Here is a 23,628-nt window from a genome sequence, read left to right as displayed (position 1 = left end):
TTGCCCTCTGGCGGTCCCCCGGTCGTAAGCTTGATGGCGTCTATCTTCGCCCACCACACCTTGACGTGGGCGAAGGCCATGCGCATGCCCTCGATGCAGACCGACCGCTTGACGACGTCCAGCCGAGGGCAGGCGTTCACCAGCCGCTTCACGAGCCCAAAGTAGCTGCCGAGCATAGCTTCGACAGGCCACAGCCGGATTATCAAATCCTTCATGGCCAGTTTGGCCACCCTATACATCTCGACCAGCTGTTTTAGCTGATCGCTAAATGGCACCGGATGTTCTGGCGCAAGATATTGCGACCAGAACAGCTTCTCCGTTGAGCTCCCTTCTTCGGCTCGGAAGAACTCTACAGCGTTAGACACACTGCGCGACAGATCTGCAAACACCCCTGGAGAACTCCGAATATGGGTTAGTAAGAGATACTTCTTCTTCACATACTTTCTTTGAATACTAAACACCTTACCCGCCGCGATTTTCTTGGCCTCCTGGATCTCCTGGAGGGTGCCCTGGGCTTCAACCCAGGCCTCTTCCGCGCTTTGGCAGGCCTTAGCGAGTTTGGTCTCTCGAGCCGAAATGTTGCGCTCCAAGGATTCACATTTCTGCACTACATCCTGGAGCTCTTGCTGGACCTCATCAAGCCTGGCCTCGTGCTTCTCACGAGCGGTTTTTTCCTTGGCAACTTTCTCCTCGGCCTTGTCCAGGGCCTGTTTAAGGACCTCGACCTCGGTCACCGTTCCTACACATATCATGGCACTACGGTCAATATGCATCATTTATTATTTCTGAATATACAGCAAGTCACTACATACCTTGCTGGTCTTCTTGCTGCTTCCTCGCTTGGCCGAGCTCCTCCTCGGCCCGCTCCAGTCTCTACCTCAGTCTGGAGACTTCGGCAGTGTGTGAGGTCGCGGCCAGCAACGATGCCTGCTTATTCATATAAGACATATTTAGTTAGTTTCCTGCAAAAATAAATTGATCCTCTGTCCAGCTCTTCTTTCCGAACACCAGACAATGTCTCAGGGGCTACTGTCTATATTAGGACTTTTTCTTTTGCATCGCTTACCTTAAAGCCTGTTAGCAGGCTGCCGCAGGCTTCGGTCAGTCCACTTTTGATGGACTGTACCCTCTCAATCACCGTACCCATAAGGATACGGTGTTCATCCACAATGGAACCACCTCGTGGCGCTTCCAGCAGATTATCCGGTGCCTCTGGTTGGGCAGAGGTCACCGGCGGAATAGGCACACCCCCTTCTTTCGAAGGAGGTTGCTCGCTGGATTCCGGAGCCGTATAGGTCTCCGTACTTGTATTCGGCTAGGGGCCGAATTGAGCAAGGCCCCCATCCCCAGTCGCCATGGGGGTCTGCTCCCCCATGTGTCTGGCAGGCGAGGTTCTGCCCTCTGGCGTCACCCTTGCAGCCTCCTGAACCTCTCCCTGGCTTGGGAAGGTCCTTTGGGAAAACACCTCATCGTCGCCCTTGGCCGTGGGAGAGTGAGCGGCCGGCGGTGACTCCCTGGCCATCGCCTTCGAATCCAACAAACCTCTTGATGAGGATCGCTGGGATCTGTCGTGGGCCGGACTACAATGGCATAATTTAAACACATTAATATCATGAAGCAAGAGAGGCTGGATGCATGGACGTATGCGGGTTCTTAGTACTTACGACACGGCCGGAGGCTTGTTTCGGGGGCGTTGCTCCGGGCTGCTGTCGACGTCCCACGCGGAGTTATCCACAAGGGGACCCTTCCCCCTCTTGGGCGCCTCCGCCTCCAGATTTGTCGAGGTTGCCCTCTTCTTCCTCCCCCCATCAAGGGGAGAGGTGCTTTCTTCCTCCTCCTCGTCATCGTCTTCGGTGACGGAGGAGTAAGTCTTGTCTTAGGACGACACGTCCGAAGCTCCCTTGCGGCGGCGACCACTCCAGACCCCCTGGCCTTCTTGGCCTTCTTCTCCGGTGCCTTATAGGGCGCCGGCACCAGCATGTTTGCCAGGAGCAGGATGACTGGTTCCTCGGGCAGCGGAGCCGAACATTGAATCCGCTCCGCCCTCTTCGTCCATACCTGAAAAAGTAAAGGTTAGATATCATCCTTGAAACAAGAAAGTAGGGGATGCGCCTGGAGACGTGAAAGGCTTACCGCATTGGCTGAATGGGTAATATCGTGCATGCGGTCCGAATCTATGGCTGGCGGCGTCTCGTTGCCCTTAAAGAGCAACTTCCAGGCATCTTCGCGAGTGGTTCCGAAGATCCTCTCCAAGGTTTGGTGCTTCTTCGGATCGAATTCCCATAAAGCACAGCTTCGGCTTTGGCATGGGAGGATCCTGCAAACCAGCATCACCTGGATTACGTCGACGAGCTTGATGTTTTTATCCACCATGCTTTGAATGCGCGTTTGCAGCGCTATCAGCTCGTCTGATGAAGACCAATTTGGGCCCTTCTCCATCCAGGAGATGAGCCGCATTGGAGCTCTGGACTTGAATTTAGAAGCCGCGGCCCAGGTGGCGTCGCGGGGCTCTGTGATATAGAACCATAGTTTCCGCCATTCTTTGATGGTCTCCACAAAAGTACCCTTGGGCCATGTGACATTAGGCAACTTGCTCACCATGGCGCCTCCGCACTCCGCGTGCTGGCCATCCACCACCTTCAGCTTCACGTTGAAAATCTTGAGCCATAGTCCAAAGTGGGGTTGGATGCGGAGGAAGGCCTCACACACGACAATGAATGCCGAGATGTTGAGGAAAGAATTCGGGGCTAGATCATGGAAGTCTAGCCCGTAATAGAACATAAGCCCGCGGATGAAAGTGTGGAGAGGAAACCCTAACCTGCGGACGAAATGAGGGATGAACACCACCCTCTCATTGGGCTTCGGGGTGGGGACGATTTGCCCCTTGGCTGGAAGCCGGTGGGCGATTTCTTTCGCCAGATACCCGGCCTCCCGAAGCCTGGTGATGTCCTTCTCCCTAATGGAGGAGGCCATCCACTTGCCTTGCCCTCCAGATCCGGACATGGTTGAGTGCTTCCTTGGGGCGGAAAGAATGAGGACTTGGGCGCTGGAGCTCGAGAATGGAAGGGAAGAGGAAGAGAGAAGGCATGGGTGAAGAAAAGGGAATCCTTATCTCCTTATAAAGGCAATGAATATCAAGCGCCTCCCCACTCACCTTAAAACTCGTCTTTTCCCAAGGGCTGTGTAAATGGCATGGTTAGATTACCCATGCCCATATTGATGAGAATCCCGCAATAAGGGGACACGATCTCTGCTTCAACAAGACGTGCCTATGAAAACCGCGTCTCGAAACATGGAACGGCAGACGGAAAACGATTTGAAATGATGACCAAGCAGACGTGATGTCACATTACAAAGACTTGTCAATGGATTGGACTCATGCAATATTATATTCTCTGCGGTTGTGTGTGGTACTTGTGTTGCAGATCCGGACACGTTCATTTCGTCTGAAGACTTTCCTGGAGTATTCGGAGAGGGGAACCCGCCTTGCAATGCCGAAGACAATATGCGCGCCAGACACCTCGTCATTGAAGCCTGGATCAGGGGCTATGATACGTCTCCAACGTATCTATAATTTTTGATTGCTCCATGCTATATTATCTACTATTTTGGACATTATTGGGCTTTCTTATCCACTTTTATATTATTTTTGGGGCTAACCTATTAACCGGAGACCCAACCCAGAATTGCTGTTTTTTGCCTGTTTTAAGGTTTCGAAGAAAAGGAATATCAAACAGAGTCCAAACGGAATGAAACCTTCAGAAACGTGATTTTCTCATCAGATAAGACCCAGGAGACTTGGACCCTCCGTCAAGAAAGCCACGAGGCGGTCACGAGGGTGGAGGGCGCCCCCCTAGGGCGCGCCCCCTGCCTCGTGGGCCCCTCGAAGCTCCACCGACTTACTTCTTCCTCCTATATATATCCACATACCCCCAAACGATCGGGGACGGAGCCAAAAACCTAATTCCATTGCCGCAACTTTCTGTATCCACGAGATCCCATCTTAGGGCCTGTTCCGGAGCTCCGCCGGAGGGGGCATTGATCACGGAGGGCTTCTACATCATCATCCAAGCCCCTCTGATGAAGTGTGAGTAGTTTACTTCAGACCTACGGGTCCATAGTTAGTAGCTAGATGGCTTCTTCTCTGTTTTTGGATCTCAATACAATGTTCTCCCCTCTCTCGTGGAGATCTATTCGATGTAATCTTCTTTTTGCGGTGTGTTTGTTGAGACCTATGAATTGTGGGTTTATGATCAAGTCTATCTATGAATATTATTTGAATCTTCTCTGAATTCTTTTATGTATGATTGGTTATCTTTGCAAGTCTCTTCGAATTATCAGTTTGGTTTGGCCTACTAGCTTGGTTGTTCTTGCCATGGGAGAAGTGCTTAGCTTTGGGTTCGATCTTGCAGTGTCCTTTCCCAGTGACAGAAGGGGCAGCAAGGCACGTATTGTATCATTTCCATCGAGGATAACAAGATGGGTTTTTTATCATATTGCATGAAACTATCCCTCTACATCATGTCATCTTGCTTAAGGCGTCACTCTGTTTTTAACTTAATACTCTAGATGCATGCTGGATAGCGGTCGATGAGTGGAGTAATAGTAGTAGATGCAGGCAGGAGTCGGTCTACTTGTCTTGGACGTGATGCCTATATACATGATCATACCTAGATATTCTCATAACTATGCTCAATTCTGTCAATTGCTCAACAGTAATTTGTTCACCCACCGTAGAATACTTATGCTCTTGAGAGAATCCACTAGTGAAACCTATGGCCCCCGGGTCTTTTTTCTCATCATATAAATCTCCATCACTTTATTATTGCTTTGCTTTTACTTTGCTTTTACCTTTTACTTTGCATCTCTATACCAAAAATACAAAAAATATTATTTATCATCTCTATCAGATCTCACTTTCGTAAGTGACAGTGAAGGGATTGACAACCCCTAAGCGCATTAGTTGCGTTGAGCTATTGTTTTTTTGCAGGTACGAGGTACTCGCGCGTAGCCTCCTACTGGATTGATACCTTGGTTCTCAAAAACTGAGGGAAATACTTACGCTACTTTGTTGCATCATCCCTTCCTCTTCGGGGGAATCCAACCAGTGCTCAAGAGGTAGCAAGAAGAATTTCTGGCGCCGTTGCTGGGGAGTCTGCGCAAAAGTCAACATACCAAGTACCCATCACAATCCCTATCTCCCGCATTACATTATTTGCAATTTGCCTCTTGTTTTCCTCTCCCCCACTTCACCCTTGCCATTTTATTTGCCCTCTCTCTCTGTCCTCCCTCTCTCTCTCTATTTGCCTCTTTTGCCCGTTTGCTTTTTGTTTGCTCGTGTGTTGGATTGCTTGTTTGTCGCGATGGCTGAAGATAATACTAAATTGTGTGACTTGACCAATACCAACAATAATGATTTCCTTTGCACTCCGATTGCTCCTCTTACCGATGCTGAATCTTGTGAAATTAATACTGCTTTGCTGAATCTTGTCATGAAAGATCCATTCTCCGACCTTCCTAGTGAAGATGCCGCTACCCATCTTAATAGCTTCGTTGATTTGTGTGACATGCAAAAGAAGAAAGATGTCAATAATGATATTGTTAAATTGAAGCTATTTCCTTTTTCGCTTAGAGATCGTGCTAAAGCTTGGTTTCCATCTTTGCCTAAAAATAGTATTGATTCATTGTACAAGTGCAAAGATGCTTTTATCTCTAAGTATTTTCCTCCCGCTAAGATCATCTCTCTTAGAAACGATATTATGAATTTTAAACAACTTGATCAAGAACATGTTGCACAAGCTTGGGAGAGAATGAAATTAATGATACATAATTACCCTACTCATGGTTTGAATTTGTGGATGATTATACAAAAAAATTATGCCGGATTGAATTTTGCTTCTAGAAATCTTTTATATTCGGTCGCGGGAGGCACTTTTATGGAAATCACTTTAGGAGAAGCTACTAAACTCCTAGATAATATTATGGTTAATTATTCTCAATGGCATACTGAAAGATCTACTAAAAAGGTGCATGCAATAGAAGAAATTAATGTTTTGAGTGGAAAGATGGATGAACTTATGAAATTATTTGCTAATAAGAGTGTTTCTTCTGATCCTAATGATGTGCCCTTGTCTACTTTGATTGAGAATAATAATGAATCTATGTATGTGAATTTTGTTGGTAGGAACAATTTTGGTAACAACACGTATAGAGGAGATTTCAATCCTAGGCCTTATCCTAGTAATCCCTCTAATAATTATGGTAATTCCTACAACAATTCTTATGGAAATTATAATAATATGCCCTCTGATTTTGAATCTAATATTAAAGAATTTATTTCTTCGCAAAAGAATCTTAATGCTATGATTGCAGAAAAATTGCTTAAGATTGATGATTTGCCTAGGAACGTTGATAGAATTGCTCTTGATGTTGATTCTTTGAAACTTAGATCTATTCCACCTAAGCATGATATAAATGAGTCTCTCAAAGCCATGAGAATTTCCATTGACGAGTGCAAAGAAAGAACCGCTAGGACGCGTGCTATGAAAGATGCCTTTATAAAAGCATGTTCTCCTAGTTCCTATGAAAATAATGATGAAGATCTAAAAGTTATTTATGTGTCCCCTATTAAATCTTTGTTTTGCAATATGAATCTTGATAATGATGGGACTGAATATGATCCACCTTTACCTAGAAGGCGTTCTAAGAATTCGGAATTTGTTGATCTTGATGCTAAATTTGATAAAAGTGGGATTGAAGAAATTAAAACCCTAGATGTTGTTAAACCCACTATTATGGATTTCAAGGAATTTAACTATGAAAATTTCTCTTTGATTGATTGTATTTCCTTGTTGCAATCCATGCTAAAATCTCCTCACTCTTAATTATAGTCAAAATAAAGCGTTTACTAAACATATCGTTGATGCCTTGATGCAATCTTATGAAGAAAAACTTGAATTCGAAGTTTCTATCCCTAGGAAACTTTATGATGAGTGGAACCTACTATTAAAATTAAAATTAAAGATTATTAGTTTTATGCTTTATGTGATTTGGGTGCTAGTGTCTCTACTATTCCCGAAACTTTGTGTGATTTGCTAGATTTCCGTGATTTTGATGATTGCTCTCTAAACTTGCATCTTGCGGATTCCACTATTATGAAAGCTATGGGGAGAATTAATGATGTTCTTATTGTTGCTAATAGGAATTATGTGCCCATAGATTTTATCGTTCTTGATATAGATTGCAATCCTTCTTGCCCTATTATTCTTGGTAGACCTTTCCATAGAACGGTTGGTGCAATTATTGATATGAAGGAAGGGAATATTAGATTTCAATTTCCATTAAAAAAGGGCATGGAACACTTCCCTAGAAAGAAAATAAAATTACCATATGAATCTATCATGAGAGCCACTTATGGATTGCCTACCAAAGATGGCAATACCTAGATCTATTCTTGCTTGCTATGCCTACCTAGGGGCGTTAAACGATAGCGCTTGTTGGGAGGCAACCCAATTTTATTTTTATTACTTGACTTTTGCTCCTGTTTAGTAATAAATAAATTATCTAGCCTCTGTTTTGGTTGTGTTGTTTGTGTTTAATTAGTGTTTGTGCCAAGTAGAACCGTTGGGAAGAATTGGGGAAAGTCTTGTTGAACTTGCTGTAAAAAACAGAAACTTTAGCGCTCACGAGAACTGCTGTAATTTTTATTTGGAGAGTGATATTTAGTTAATTATTTTTTCAGATGATTAATAGATAAATTCCTCACGTCCATCAATTTATTTTAGAATTTTTGGGGTTCCAGATATTGCGCTAGCTACAGATTACTATAGACTGTTCTGTTTTTGACAGATTCTGTTTTTCGTGTGTTGTTTGCTTATTTTGATGAATCTATGGCTATTAAAATAGTTTATAATCCATAGAGAAGTTGGAATACAGTAGGTTTAACACCCATATAAATAATGAATGAGTTCATTACAGTACCTTGAAGTGGTATTTTGTTTTCTTTCACTAACGGAGCTCACGAGATTTTCTACTTTAAGTTTTGTGTTGTGAAGTTTTCAAGTTTTGGGTAAAGATTTGATGGATTATGGAACAAGAAGTTGCAAGAGCCTAAGCTTGGGGATGCCCATGGAACCCCCAAGATAATCTAAGGACACCTAAAAGCCAAAGCTTGGGGATGCCCCGGAAGGCATCCCCAAGGAATCCCCTCTTTCATCTACTTCTATCGGTAACTTTACTTGGAGCTATATTTTTATTCACCACATGATATGTGTTTTGCTTGGAGCATCTTTTATGATTTGAGTCTTTGCTTGTTAGTCTACCACAATCATCCTTGCTGTACACACCTTATGAGAGAGCCATACATGATTTGGAATTTGATAGAATACTCTATGTGCTTCAATTATATCTTTTGAGTTTTATAGTTTTGCTCTAGTGCTTCACTTATATCTTTTAGAGCACGGTGGTGGATTTGTTTTATAGAAACTATTTATCTTTCATGCTTCACTTAGATTATTTTGAGAGTCTTAATAGCATGTTAATTTGCTTAAAATTCTAATATGCTTGGTATGCAAGATTAATAATAAAACTTTCGTATGAGTATGTTGAATACTAAGAAAAGTTTGATGCTTGATGATTGTTTTGAGATATGGAGGTAATAATATCAAAGTCATGCTAGTTGAGTAGTTGTGAAATTGAGAAATACTTGTGTTAAATTTTGCAAGTCCCGTAGCATGCATGTATGGTAAACATTATGCAACAAATTTGAAACATGAGGTGTTATTTGATTGTCTTCCTTATGAGTGGCGGTCGGGGACGAGCGATAGTCTTTTCCTACCAATCTATCCCCCTAGGAGCATGCGCGTAGTGCCGAGGTTTTTGTTGAATTGTAGATTTTTGCAATAAGTATGTGAGTTCTTTATGACTAATGTTGAGTCCATGGATTATACGCACTCTCACGCTTCCATCCTTGCTAGCCTCTTCGGTACCGTGCATTGCCCTTTCTCACATTGAGAGTTGGCGCAAACTTCGCCGGTGCATCCAAACCCCGTGATATGATACGCTCTTTCACACATAAACCTCCTTATATCTTCCTCAAAACAACCACCATACCTACCTATTATGGCATTTCCATAGCCATTCTGAGATATATTTCCATACAACTTTCCATCATTCCGTTCATCATGACACATTCATCATTGTCATATTGCTTAGCATGATCATGTAGTTGACATAGTATTTGTGGCAAAGCCACCGTTCATAATTCTTTCATACATATCACTCTTGGTTCATTGCATATCCCCGTACACCGCCGGAGGCATTCATATAGAGTCATCTTTGTTCTAGTATCGAGTTGTAATCATTGAGTTGTAAATAAATAGAAGTGTGATGATCATCATTATTAGAGCACTGTCCCAAGTGAGGAGTAAAAAAAGAGAAAGGCCATAAGAAAAGAGAAGGCCCAAAAAAAGAGAAAGGCCATAAAAAAAGAAAAGGCCCCAAAAAAATGAGAGAAAAAGAGAGAAGGTACAATGTTACTATCCTTTTACCACACTTGTGCTTCAAAGTAACACCATGATCTTCATAGTAGAGAGTCTCTCATGTTATCACTTTCATATACTAGTGGGAATTTTTCATTATAGAACTTGGCTTGTATATTCCAACAATGGGCCTCCTCAAGGGCCCTAGGTCTTCGTGAGCAAGCAAGTTGGATGCACACCCACTAGTTTCTTTTGTTGAGCTTTCATACATTTATAGCTCTAGTGCATCCGTTGCATGGCAATCCGTACTCCTTACATTAACATCAATCGGTGGGCATCTCCATAGCCCATTGATTAGCCTCGTTGATGTGAGACTTTCTCCTTTTCGTCTTCTCCACACAACCCCCCTCATATATTTTATTCCACCCATAGTGCTATGTCCATGGCTCGCGCTTATATATTGCGTGAAAGTTTATAGGTCTGAGATTACTAAAGTATGAAACAATTGCTTGGCTTGTCATCGGGGTTGTGCATGATGAGAGCATTCTTGTGTGACGAAAATGAAACATGACTAAACTATATGATTTTGTAGGGATGAACTTTCTTTGGCCATGTTATTTTGAGAAGACATAATTGCTTAGTTAGTTTGCTTGAAGTATTATCATTTTTATGTCAATATGCACTTTTGTCTTGAATCTTTCGGATCAGAATATTCATACCACAATTAAGAAGATTTACATTGAAATTATGCCAAGTAGCACTCCGCATCAAAAATTCTGTTTTTATCATTTACCTACTCGAGGACGAGCAGGAATTAAGCTTGGGGATGCTTGATACGTCTCCAACGTATCTATAATTTTTGATTGCTCCATGCTATATTATCTACTGTTTGGACATTATTGGGATTTATTATCCACTTTTATATTATTTTTGGGACTAACCTATTAACCGGAGGCCCAGCCCAGAATTCCTGTTTTTGCCTGTTTTAGGGTTTTGAAGAAAAGGAATATCAAACGGAGTCCAAACAGAATGAAACCTTTGGAAACGTGATTTTCTCATCAGATAAGACCCAGGAGACTTGGACCCTCCGTCAAGAAAGCCACAAGGCGGTCGCGAGGATGGAGGGCGCGCCCCTACCTCGTGGGCCCCTCGAAGCTCCACCGACGTACTTCTTCCTCCTATATATATCCACGTACCCCCAAACGATCGGGGACGGAGCCAAAAACCTAATTCCACTGCCGCAACTCTCTGTATCCATGAGATCCCATCTTAGGGCCTGTTCCGGAGCTCCGCCGGAGGGGGCATCGATCATGGAGGGCTTCTACATCATCATCCAAGCCCCTCCGATGAAGTGTGAGTAGTTTACTTCAGACCTACGGGTCCATAGTTAGTAGCTAGATGGCTTCTTCTCTCCTTTTGGATCTCAATACAATGTTCTCCCCCTGTCTCGTGGAGATCTATTCGATGTAATCTTATTTTTGCGGTGTGTTTGTTGAGACCGATGAATTGTGGGTTTATGATCAAGTCTATCTATGAATAATATTTGAATCTTCTCTGAATTCTTTTATGTATGATTGGTTATCTTTGCAAGTCTCTTCGAATTATCAGTTTGGTTTGGCCTACTAGATTGGTTGTTCTTGCCATGGGAGAAGTGCTTACCTTTGGGTTCGATCTTGCGGTGTCCTTTCCCAGTGACAGAAGGGGCAGCAAGGCACGTATTGTATCGTTGCCATCAAGGATAACAAGATGGGGTTTTTATCATATTGCATGAAACTATCCCTCTACATCATGTCATCTTGCTTAAGGCGTTACTCTGTTTTTTAACTTAATACTCTAGATGCATGCTGGATAGTGGTCGATGAGTGGAGTAATAGTAGTAGATGTAGGCAGGAGTCGGTCTACTTGTCTCGGACGTGATGCCTATATACATGATCATACCTAGATATTCTCATAACTATGCTCAATTCTGTCAATTGCTCAACAGTAATTTGTTCACCCACCGTAGAATACTTATGCTCTTGAGAGAAGCCATTAGTGAAACCTACGGCCCCCGGGTCTCTTTCTCATCATATCAATCTCCATCACTTTATTATTGCTTTTCTTTTACTTTGCTTTTACCTTTTACTTTGCATCTCTATACCAAAAATACCAAAAATATTATTTATCATCTGTATCAGATCTCACTTTCGTAAGTGACCGTGAAGGGATTGACAACCCCTAAGCGCGTTGGTTGCGTTGAGCTATTATTTTTGTGTAGGTACGATGGACTCGCGCGTAGCCTCCTACTGGATTGATACCTTGGTTCTCAAAAACTGAGGGAAATACTTACGCTACTTTGCTGCATCATCCCTTCCTCTTCGGGGAAATCCAACGCAGTGCTCAAGAGGTAGCAGGCTACTGAGGGAGTCCTGGACTAAGGGGTCCTCGGGCGTCCGACCTATTGGAGATGGGCCGACTGATGGGCTATGAAGATACAAAGACCGAATACTCTACCCATGTCCGGATGGGACTCTCCTTGGCGTGGAAGGCCAGCTTGGAGTCCAAATATGAAGATTTCTTTCTCTGTAACCGACCTTATGTAACCCTAGATCCCTCTAGTGTCTATATAAACCGGAGGGCTAGGTCCGTAGAGGGACCCGGATAATCATAGTAAGACAGGCTAGACTTTTAGGGTTTAGCCATTACGATCTCGTGGTAGATCAACTCTTGTAATACTCATATTCATCAAGATCAATAAAGGAGGAAGTAGGGTATTACCTCCATAGAGAGGGCCCGAACCTGGGTATATATTGTGCCCCCTTGTCTCCTGTTACCGTCGACCTTAGACGCACAGTTCGGGACCCCCTACCCGAGATCTGCCGGTTTTGACACCGACAGGAAGACCGGTCGACTGACCAGGAGTCGGAACATCCTTGCATTAAAACCAAGTCGACTTCCATCCCCTAACAAAGTCAGGAAGGTTCATTGCAGGAAAAGCACTCCTACCTCTCGTCTGAATCCCTAAACCCCCACACATTTGGATCACTCGGGTCTTATCGTCAGTCGGACTGGCCTTCTTCAAGACTGAGAGCGGTAGGTAAAAATGTGCTTGAAAAGACCCCAGTGTGGTCGACAACCCAAGAAGTTTTCGCACAAAGATACATATGCGTCAAGATATGTGATTGTGTTGGGGGAGAAATGGTGAAGTTGGGATCCAAAAAATTTCAAGAAACCTTGGAAAAAAAGGATGGGGAGGCAAGGAGAAACCGCCGTTGACATGAGTGGCGAGGAGTACGCACTCACCCTCTTGCGGTTGCGGCTTGAGTTTGTTTCCCGACAGCCTCCCAGATCCAGGGACAATCAAGCCCCCCGCAGTCAGATCATCCAGATCTTCTTGCCGGATTATGGACTGGATCCAGTCCCCCTGGATCCAACCGGGCGGCAGCCCGGACCTCGATGACGACCCCCGACTCGTCTTCTTGCCCTTCAACTTCGCCATCGCCTTCTTGGCATGCTCCGGGGCCACCATCTTGTCCTTCCCCATCGTCTCGGATTTCTCACGGGCGGAGCGGTGGCGTTGAGAGCGGAGAAGGGCATGGTGGATAAGCATAGGAGGAATAAGGGGAATAAGGAACACTGTGCAAACGCATCGGCCTCAACGCTCTTTATGGGCTCATTTCCGAGTGGCTGATGCGTGGGCTCGAGCGATCCAGTCAAATCCAGCAATAGTCACGTGCCTGATACGTGGCGATAAAGGTGGTATGAGAATCGAGGCGTCTCTGTCCGATCCACTCCGTTTACTGTGGCGCTCTTCGTCCCGCGCGCTTCTCCAAATTTCGAATCCCGTGAGATCTGGAAGCCGCAGAGAAACCAATCGTGCCCAAGATTTTGTACCGTTCCAACACTCGAAGCATATCAGTATAAGTTTACTCGACAAACTTCGAATGGATCAAGGCGACTGAAACAGAGTTGAAGTCTCAACGTGATTCACCGACCTAGGTAGAATGCCTTTGAAGCATAAAAATCTAGTCGGAACCATCTTCAACCCCTCCTCCACTCGGATGTCGATCCATTCGGGGGCTAATGACGATGATATGTACCTAGGGTAGGGTAATAGGCTTGAACTAGACACTCTTCACAAGGACACTGCCCTAGAGACAAAGGTGTTCAAAAGTGCAGCAGCATCTACCGACTGAAATCGCCTCAGAGTGCAACCCACTCGACCAACAATTCCACTCGGATAACCCAACTCCATTCGAACAAGATATAATCATTCGCCCACACCAGAAATCACTCGGAGTACAGAAGATCTAAAGTCACTAAGGATGGCAACGGTTAGGCATTCACTCTGTAGTCTTAATGATCATTTACATGTCTTTATTATTGGTGTTACCAGTAACGTCTCACCTTAATGTACATTGAACCCCTTGTAACGTGGGCTGGCTAGGGTCCTGGCACACTCTATATAAGCCACCCCCCTCCACTTGCACAAGGGTTCACACCGCCCGTAACTTCATGCACAATCCAGTCGACCAAGCCTCAGGGCACCGAGACGTAGGGGTGTTACTTCCTCTGAGAAGGGCCTGAACTCGTAAATCTTGCGTGCACAACCTCATCGTAGCTAGGATCTTGCCTCCTCCTACGTACCCCCTATTCTACTATCAGAGTTAGAACCACGACATGGACAACCCCCCCCCTCGCATGTAATGACTTCTGCTTTTGCGTGTGTGCTATGAAATGAACTATGTGTTTTCGTTTCACATTCGCTCTCTTTATTTGTATGTTGTCTGGTGTGTGGATGTATTATATGTGATTATTATTGTTTAATATTCCTAGTAACTTTTAGTAACATATCACTAATAATTACAGCGCTCTACTTTTATCTGATAATTATAGCGCTCTACATGAAAGATATTGTACCTACATGGTTTCATTTTTTGTGCTAACTAGTTACTTAAATGGTAACATTTCTGGTCACACCCTGATAACTTCTGCTACCACCATGCTAATAACTTCAACCCTTTTTTCTTTATTCCTGGTAACTTTTACTAACATCTGATTGATAATTATAGTGCTCTACTTTTAACTGATAATTATACCGCTCTACATGAAAGATATTGTACCATGTTTTCTAGCTTACCATTTTATCGTATGGTAAGTTTCACCATGATAACCTTTGTGAATGTTGTGCTGGTATTTTTTTGTTCTAACTCGATACATACATGGTTTCATTTTTTGTGCTAACTAGTTACTTAAATGGTAACATTTTCTGATCACACCCTGATAACTTCTGCTACCACCATGCTGATAACTTCACCCTTTTTTCTTTATTGTTGCTGGAAATACACCCCCCCTCTCCTTTCCCTCATACACACACCATTCTAATACATTCATGATGCCCCTTTAACTATCCTGAACCCCTCATTTTCTTCCCTTTTTCTCTCTACAGTAATCATATCATCATTCTGTACTATCTATCACTTTTTTCTTTAGTTGTTTTTCCGCATATTTGACATTCCTTTTTTCGGTTCGCAAACTGACCTGATCGCAAATTTTTGAAGAGCGCCGAGTTCGAGTTTATGATGAGGATGTTGAAGACGACGATTTAATTATGTAGGTTGAAGAATTCAATGTGCCAATGTTAGAGCAAAAGCAAATTACGCTTCTGTAAAAGGTACTAGTAGAAAGATTTTTTGTAACAAACTTTTTCCTACTGCCAACCTTGATAACATCACTATGTTCCTGTTGATAATTTATTGTTCTAAACTCTGATAAGTTCTTTTCTTTTTGTTTCCTCATGATTTTTCTTTTCACCAATCCCAACTCTGATAACTCCCTTCACTTTTCTTCTAGACCACCCCATCAGCCCTGAACGTGCCACTGTTAGAGCAAAAGCAAATTACGCTTCTGTAAAAGGTACTGATAGGAAGATTTTTTGTAACAAACTTTTTCCTACTGCCAACCTTGATAACATCATTATGTCACTGTTGATAATTTACTTTTCTAAACTCTGATAAGTTCTTTTCTTTTTGTTTCCCCATAATTTTTCTTTTCACCAATCCCAACTCTGATAACTCCCTTCACTTTTCTTCTAGACCACCCCATCAGTCCTGAATTTGTTACACCAGTTATTCAACCTTCCAATGGTAATCATTCAGCTAGTGTGACTCCTAAATCGTACATTCGGAAAGTTAGGGTAAGCTGCCCATCGCAGTTCCTTCTGCCTCCATATTGTGGCCTCACAGCATCTGCACTCCAAGAGGTTATTTATGCAAAAGTTATCAAGCACACTACTGATTCAGTTGACTCCAGGATAAAACAGTAATGACATTTACTATTTTCCTTTTCTCTAGTATTTTGTCCCCTCATTGGCAAAACATTGGCTTATATACTATTTTTTATTTGTTTGCTTTCCAGTATTAGGGTTATTGACATCGATGGGTGGTGGGTCACATTGGAGGAGCTTGCTAATAGTGCAATAGAAGGTGGTCATGTTTCGAATACTATTGCATAGCTCCACATCCGAACTCTTTCTTATTCTGTACCCCCAGGGAAGATCATCTTTCCATGGTTGTTCTCAGTATATCTTCTCATATGTGATTGCATGAGCAAGTTCCTAATCAAACATTTCCGTCATGATGTAAACTACATACTTAGTCACCAAAATCAGGTACATTTTTTGATGTAAACTACATACTTTTCTGCTTTTAAATCCTACAAGTTGTTTCTTAATTGGTATAACATGCAATTTTTTTAGGCCGTTAATTTGGTTTTGTCACACATTGTACCACTAAAGAATTTTAGCTGGTACCTAGTTCTGTTACTTTTCTATGGTAACTTTCATGTATTCCTACTGGTAACTTATGTTGTCAGTGTTCTGATACCTTGCCTTTTTAACTGTAAATGCATTGGTAACTTCTTGTGTTAATGTGTTCACATTGTTTTAACAGCTTCTGTTTCCAACACTGCAAAGGGTGGGACCTCTACCAAAGGACAGCCATTGGTATGTCTTGTGCCTTAATCTCAAGGCAAAACGATTTGAAGTTCTTGATTCTCTTTGTCCACAAGATAGCCCTTCGCTCATCACACATGAGATGAAGCTTATGAATGGTATTAAAAAAGCCTAGTTGATTGCGTACAAGGACCCGAGTAAGAAGATTCAAGACTATGACCTTGTGTACATCAATGTGTTCAAATAGGACAATGGGTTAGTTTTTTTGGCTAGTACTCCATCATTTTTTCCAATCTAAATACCCGGTACCTTAGTAGTGTAGCATTTTAAAAGTTCGTTCATATTTTTGCATATCTTATTTTTGCTTTTAACACATTTTTATTTTTTTTCCTTACAACACTGATTGCGGTTTCTTTGCGTTCAAGATCTTGGAGTTCTGGGATGGTAAAAATATCCCGGCAATAACTCAGGAGCAGATCCCGACGCTGAGGAAGATATTGACAAGCATGTGGCTGGACCATCCTCTTATCAAATGCACGCAATGGCGCTATCACTTGTTCAATAAGGAGTAATTGAGGTGAGAAATTTGCACCAATATAAGTTTGAATTTATGTTTAAGAACGATGATAGTTTTATACATTTTTTGGGCTGATTACTATCTTTTTTATACATTTTTGGTGATAACTTATGTTAGTCAGTGCTGATAACATATTTTATCCGGTGTTGATAACTTATGTTGTCATAATGTTTTGCTCACAAATAAAGAATGGTAACTAATCTCATTCTCGGTTCTGAAAATCCCCATTACATGGCATCACGACATCGTTTACACAATAAAAAGGGTAAAATTGATAAGTAAAATTACATAGCAGAGCGATAACTTGCACTTCAATGCCCATCTAACTTTTTTGCACTTCAAGTTGGTAAACTTGTCCCCCTTCCATTCTTTTCATTTGCTGCAAACTTGAAGATAACTTTGTTTAGCATTTAGCTAGTAACGTACGGAACGTTTAACAATCTTGTTTTTTAGGTATCACCTGTTTCTCAGTGCGGGATGGGTGAGGTACATTTGCGTTTATCATGTTTTGTTGACCCGCAGACTCTACATTTCCTTTTTTGTTTTGCAATGTCAAATGGGTGCTGAAATCTTTTCTCTCTTGGACGCCCTTTCGTAGTAGACTTTGGTGGGTCTAATATCTCTCTTGTGTTTGATGATTGGGATCCCTCAGCATGTGAGCTCTGGAACTGAAAAATATTGCCAGAAACATGCGTGACAGGAATGCTTCCTTGATGCGCTACGGGGACACCTTCAGTGGCACTAGTCCCTGGTGGTGCAAAAAACATTTTTGCTTCTTTCCCCTCATCTTTTTCATTTCTTGCTTTCTTTATCTGCCTCTTTTTTAGTGCATCCATGTCGTCTCTGAAAGCATTAATGTGTTTCCTTGCCAATGCCATCCCTGCATCAGTAGTGCAAGCATCTTTAGCGTGTTCCTCGAAATCATTCAGAATAGATGTATATATCATGATATTTTTTCCTTCCTCTGTCATACCCTTCTTAACTGTTGGCTGTTGGTAATCAGGCTCAACAAGATCCTCCTCTGGATCCCATGTCCACCTATCTAGGATATACCTCCTCGGTATCTCGTAGACTCCAATCTGTTCCATTACTCGTAGTGTGTGTGCGCACAATAGCCCATCGCGATCAAACTTGCAGCAAGTGCATCAGTATACCCCTTCATCCTTCTTCGCCTGCACATGGTAGTCCCTATCCCCATACTTTGGTAGTATCCCTCGAAGCGACCACATCCTGATGGTTCCATCTTGCAAAGTGTCGCATCCGTAAGCAGTCTTTAGCTTCATCTCTACCTGGAACTTGGAGAACAGATTTCGCGTGTATATCCCTCGCATCTGCAACTCGATTAGGTTCAATGGATACATGTCTGCCTCCTTGTAAATTGTGTCCACTTGCTCTTTCGTCATAGCCACCATTACTTTCTCCTGGATTACAGTGTATTGAGTTGCAAATTCAATCAATGATTTGTTGGGGTTCACGTACTTCTTGAGCACAGCATTGAATCCCTCGCTCCTTGCAGTTGTCTGCAAGAATGGAAAGAAATGCTTCATGTAGTACATCGGGGCCCAACATTTCCTATTTTCCCACAACCAGTGAAAATGTTCGTTGTTTATCTGACCATATTCATCCATCATTGCCCACCATTTGTTTTCAAACTCTTCATCTGTGATACACAAAACATGAGACAATTACAACATCATACACAATCAATGGTAATTAAAGTACAAGTATGCTGGTAACTTTTCTTAGTTATTAGATGGTAACTTCATGGAACAAATTTTCCAGATCTTTTTTATGTTCTTTTTGATATGTGAAAGTTTTATTTTCCTTTTTTTGTTTGTCTTACACCTAGTCTGGTAACTTTTCTAGACCAATAGTTGGTATCAACATATGTAGTTTTTCCGGTACAAAATACCAGACCCGTTTTTTGCTAATATCAAATGTAAATGTTTTTGTTTGTTATTTTTTCATTTGTACCCAGATGGTGTACATGTCCACACATTTTTTCCATTGTAATTTGATGTTGTTCCAATGAAACTGCCACCCTGGTAATATAACCAACAAGATCATGGTAACTTGTGTAGACACACACATGGTAACCTAAACATGGTGACTTGTGCCTCACACAATTTTCATATATATGGCTTCTCAAGTTTGCTGCATGGTAATTAAAATGGGTCAACAGAGTTGGTACGTACCAGTCAAGCTATTGTCGACACAGTCTTTGAATGCTTTGTTTAGTGGTTTATCATCAGCCATAAGCTTTCCAAGTTTCTCCTGTGCCTTCTTCATTATATGCCAGTGGGAATTTCTATGTATTATGTTCAAGACGACCTCGTCGATCGCACTCCTCATTGCAAATTCCTGGTCTATGATGATGTTTTTTGAGGCAACACCACCCATTGCATGGAGGAATGTGTTAAACAGCCACACAAAGTTCTCCTTTAGTTCGTTTCGAACGAAGCCACACCCAAACTGGATGGATTGACCATGGTTATTAATCCCAATGAATGGTGCACACGACATCTTGTACATGTTTTTCATGTATGTCATGTCGAACGACAAACAGTCATTATACTTTGCATATGCCCTACGTGATGCTCCATCAATCCAGAACAAGTTCTCAACCCTGTCCTCATCATCAAGCTTGACTCTCCAGTAGAAATATGAATCTTTGGCCCTCATCTCTTGGAAGTACGCAATTGTGCTCCCAACATTCATGTGGCGATGCTCTAAGCGGAACTTAGCTCGTTGATTATCAATGTCTTGTGTCATGTAGGGTATGTCTTGAGCGCTTCCGTAGAACCATGACATCAGCTGCATCTGCCTTGCAATCTCAATGTTCCATCCGTGCAGAACCCTCAAGAAGTCTTGCTCCTCCTTCGGAATGTACCGATGTGATGATAAGAATTTTGTTAGGGACGACTTTTTGATCAAGGGGTGATTGTGGTTGTCCTCGAAACGGCAAACAGTCCACCATGCATCATCGTGGGATAGGTACATGTGCGCTTCACATTTAGTCCTAACAACTTTATTTTTTCCCTCTTCTTCACAATGTTGGTTGGGTTTTCCACATCTTGCAGCTCATCCCTGTCCCTGCGTCGTTTGCCATATTTTGTACAAACTAGGAGCACCCTGCTTATAGTTCCATCAACCATCTCTTTCTTGAATTGTTGCCTAATTGCAAAGCCAGTCTTGCGCGCGTAGATGGTGTAGTGGTCACGTGCGTTCTCTAGAGTGTCAAATTTTGTCCCTTGTAAAGGTGGCTTAGGTGTGGAATATGCCTCCATGTTGCTGCCTTCCATATCAGCATCGATCCCAGCAGCTCATGTGCTTGCATTTGTTCCACCACTGGGCAAGCTGTTGTTTGCGCTGATTGCCCGAGCACCTGCAATTTGGCCTACTAGATTAGTGGAATATAGCATGATAAATAACAGTTTTCAAACATGGTAGTTTTCTGAAGATTCAGTGCATGTATTTTTTTCTACCTAAACAACCCTGGTAATTTTCCTATTTTGAGCTTGGTAATATATGTGCACCAATGTTGGTAATTTTCAAACCCACTTCAATAGTACAGTATTCTTTCTACCTAAACAACCCTAGTAATTTTCCTATTTTGAGCTTGGTAATATATGTGCACCAATGTTGGTAATTTTCAAACCCACTTCAATAGTACAATATTCTTTCTACCTAAACAACCCTGGTAATTTTCCTATTTTGAGCTTGATAATATATGTGCACCAATGTTGTTTTTTACCTGTTTCCATGATGTTTGGGTACGAAGAATTGTTGCTTGGTGTGCGCACTGCATCGTCCTCTTCATGCATTCTCCCTCCTCCTCCATCTTCTGCATTATCTCCTCTGCTAGCATCCATTATCTCCTCCTGCTTCATTGTTTTTACGTTTGCACGTTAGTATACATTTACACATGTTCACTCTTATTTTGAAATTCATTGTTTTGTTTACTCTTTACACAGTTGTTTGAAGGCAAGAATCGCAGGTGTAATTGGCAAGAACATTAAATAGGACAATTACAATATAACACGAGCATCTCCATTAAAAGGCACCACTTTTCTTTATCCAATGGTAGTACTCAACTAAACTGGATGATAACTTTTACTTTGTACAGATTGATAACTTGTTTACTTCATGCAGTATAGCATTTTGTAGACTCAAAATGAACCTTTTTGCAATTCATTTTTCCATTTGTATGAGAGTATGATTTTTGTGATCAATAAAGCTTCCTCTTTCCTTTATCTGTGTTTACTTTTCCATGGTAGACACAAAATCTATGTTTTTTGTAGCATGGGGGTGGGGTATGTTTTGGGTAGTCTGTTATGTTGCATAAAGATGGTAACAAAAAGTATGAGGGGTTGGTAATTTTGCACGTAATTGGTTGGTAAGTCACTGCAATAGGCAGAATTATCAGAGAAATTTGCTTTATTTTGTTTCCATGAGGTGGAAGGATGGTAATTTTTGCACAGATTGGGAGGGGGTGGGGTAAGTCTTTGTATCAAGCAAAAAATTTTGGAGATGTTGGATGAGTCTTGATTCTTACCAGGGGTGGGTGATGTTGCTTGGTGATTTTTTCTCCGTATCCCTGGTAGTTTCCGCCGTTTCCATGATGATTCGCTCTGGTTTGATCCAGATCTGCAGGAGGGGTAGGTTTTTGGTGTTGATTTGAGCAGCTGTGTAGGGGGAGGGGTGGGAGGGTGGTGGGGAGGGGCGTGTGGGTGGTGGGGAGGGTGAGAGAGGGTATACTTGCGTGGGAGGTAACGGGGGTGGGGAAAAAGTTGAGATGTGGAAAGTGCGTCATGGGGGAATGGCTTGTTTCTGTTGGGCCCTGTATGGCGATCGACCTGGTAAGTGGGCAGGTGATCGACAGGATCGTTTGGCACATTTCCTATTAGGCACACTGTTGCCAAATATCACTATTGTAAATAATCAAAAACTGCAGTCAGTACAGGGTAAGGAAGCAGAATTTTAATTTGTTGGTGTCAGAATGCACTATTTATAAGCAAGACTAATTGTAATCTAATATCTATATCTATATCTATCTATCTATACCTACTGTTAAAGGGAATAGGTATTCTTGGTCTGGTTTAATCCTTTTTGTTTGGTTTAAACACGCTAAGCGATTTGGGCCAAGTACTTGTGTGTTGATGGACATTTTATGGGCTTTCATACAGACCGCGGAAAATAATTGGATCAAAATAAATCAACATTGTGGGAATTGAACACATGATCTCCTATCCATCTCTTCAATGTAACAATCAACGACCTATGCACCTTTTACATCTACTAATCCCAACTCGCTCTGAATATACGAGTGGCAGTCATTATATTTAGGGCGAGCTAATTAAGCGAATGAGCTAATAAAGGAATGATTGCGGGCTTAAATAGAATATTTAAATGGATGTGGCTAATTAACGAAAGGATTATGGGTAAACCGGTGCAATAACTGAAAGAAAGATTGTGGTCTTAATAAATTCTACATGAAGGATTTGAGGTAAAAAGGTAGGATAATTAAAAGGAAGGATATGTAGGCTTCAATGTGTTGGGGCTACTAAATTAGAAAAGGAAGGATTTAATTCCCGACTAAAATGGGTGAGGACGTCATGGTAATTAAGAAAAGGATTATACTTAAATGTCATTAAAAATGATTATACTTAAATGAAATCAGTGGGAGATTATACCCGGCAAAGAAAATATGAACGCGGCTAAATTGCAACATATTTTTTATGTTTATTTTGTAGAAGGATGCTGCATTGCAGCATGTTCTTCATAGTGAATCTGGTGATGTGGGGCATTATACTTGCACAAAACATCATTTTTTCCTGTTGCAACGCACAGGCATATGTGCTAGTTTTGCTTAACTTAGGAGCTGCATAGAAAAAGGTGGAATGTTTTTCTTTTCAAAACACAAAAAAAGACTTGTGTGTCGTTATACTAAATGTAGAAAGGGTATATACAAGAGGTTTACACATACGGATCACAACCCACTGAGGCCGCCCACACAAAACTACGAGATGTCTCCCCAAATCTTGCCTTTCTTATTGGGCTTCGGTAGAAGAAAGTGTTGGAAATATGCCCTAGAGGCAATAATAAAATGGTTATTATTATATTTCCTTGTTCATGATAATTGTCTATTGTTCATGCTATAATTGTGTTATTCGGAAATCATAATACATGTGTGAATACATAGACCACAACATGTCCCTAGTGAGCCTCTAGTTGACTAGCTCGTTGATCAATAGATGGTTACGGTTTCCAGACCATGGACATTGGATGTCATTGATAACGGGGTCGCATCATTAGGAGAATGATGTGATGGACAAGACCCAATCCCAAGCATAGCACAAGATCGTTTAGTTCGTCTGCTAAAGCTCTTCTAATGTCAAGTATCATTTCCTTAGACCATGAGATTGTGAAACTCCCGGATACCGTAGGGATGCTTTGGGTGTGCCAAACGTCACAACGTAACTGGGTGGCTATAAAGGTGCACTACGGGTATCTCTGAAAGTGTCTGTTGGGTTGGTACGAATCGAGACTGGGATTTGTCGCACCGTGTGACGGAGAGGTATCTCTAGGCCCACTCGGTAGGACATCATCATAATGAGCTCAATGGGATCAAGGAGTTGATC

General features: G+C 42.2%; 2 protein-coding genes across 2 annotated transcripts; both read right to left on the bottom strand.

Moving 5' to 3' along the window:
- Nucleotides 1-1,315: 1,315 nt before the first annotated feature.
- On the bottom strand, nucleotides 1,316-3,003 carry LOC147973618 (uncharacterized). The gene is made up of 3 exons (XM_087524740.1): nucleotides 2,134-3,003; nucleotides 1,889-2,058; nucleotides 1,316-1,580 (listed from the first exon to the last, which is right to left on the bottom strand). Exons 1-3 carry the CDS (start codon nucleotides 3,001-3,003, stop codon nucleotides 1,316-1,318), a joined length of 1,305 nt encoding a protein of 434 aa, XP_087380866.1.
- A 15,129-nt stretch (nucleotides 3,004-18,132) lies between these two features.
- LOC147973617 (protein FAR-RED IMPAIRED RESPONSE 1-like) lies at nucleotides 18,133-20,289 on the bottom strand. The gene is made up of 3 exons (XM_087524739.1): nucleotides 20,038-20,289; nucleotides 19,183-19,864; nucleotides 18,133-18,647 (listed from the first exon to the last, which is right to left on the bottom strand). Exons 1-3 carry the CDS (start codon nucleotides 20,287-20,289, stop codon nucleotides 18,133-18,135), a joined length of 1,449 nt encoding a protein of 482 aa, XP_087380865.1.
- Between the last annotated feature and the right edge of the window lie 3,339 nt (nucleotides 20,290-23,628).

Source organism: Triticum urartu, chromosome 5A, assembly GCF_056163025.1.
Source record: "Triticum urartu cultivar PI428250 chromosome 5A, HENAU_Tu73, whole genome shotgun sequence".
In the NCBI taxonomy this organism is placed as follows: Eukaryota; Viridiplantae; Streptophyta; class Magnoliopsida; order Poales; family Poaceae; genus Triticum; species Triticum urartu.
The sequence above is the reverse complement of the archived record's forward strand: the minus strand, read 5'-3'. Positions and strand labels throughout refer to the sequence as shown.

What these genes read in the sequence shown, in the direction of transcription:
- LOC147973618 (XM_087524740.1), bottom strand. Translation starts at nt 3,003, where the DNA reads ATGTCCGGATCTGGAGGGCAAGGCAAGTGGATGGCCTCCTCCATTAGG. An exon ending in TTACCCATTCAGCCAATGCG is followed by an intron (nt 2,059 to 2,133) that starts GTAAGCCTTTCA and finishes TTACTTTTTCAG; the next exon opens with GTATGGACGAAGAGGGCGGA. An exon ending in GCCGCAAGGGAGCTTCGGAC is followed by an intron (nt 1,581 to 1,888) that starts GTGTCGTCCTAA and finishes ATGCCATTGTAG; the next exon opens with TCCGGCCCACGACAGATCCC.
- LOC147973617 (XM_087524739.1), bottom strand. Translation starts at nt 20,289, where the DNA reads ATGGAAGGCAGCAACATGGAGGCATATTCCACACCTAAGCCACCTTTA. An exon ending in TGGAAAACCCAACCAACATT is followed by an intron (nt 19,865 to 20,037) that starts GTGAAGAAGAGG and finishes TACATTCCGAAG; the next exon opens with GAGGAGCAAGACTTCTTGAG. An exon ending in TGTCGACAATAGCTTGACTG is followed by an intron (nt 18,648 to 19,182) that starts GTACGTACCAAC and finishes TGTGTATCACAG; the next exon opens with ATGAAGAGTTTGAAAACAAA.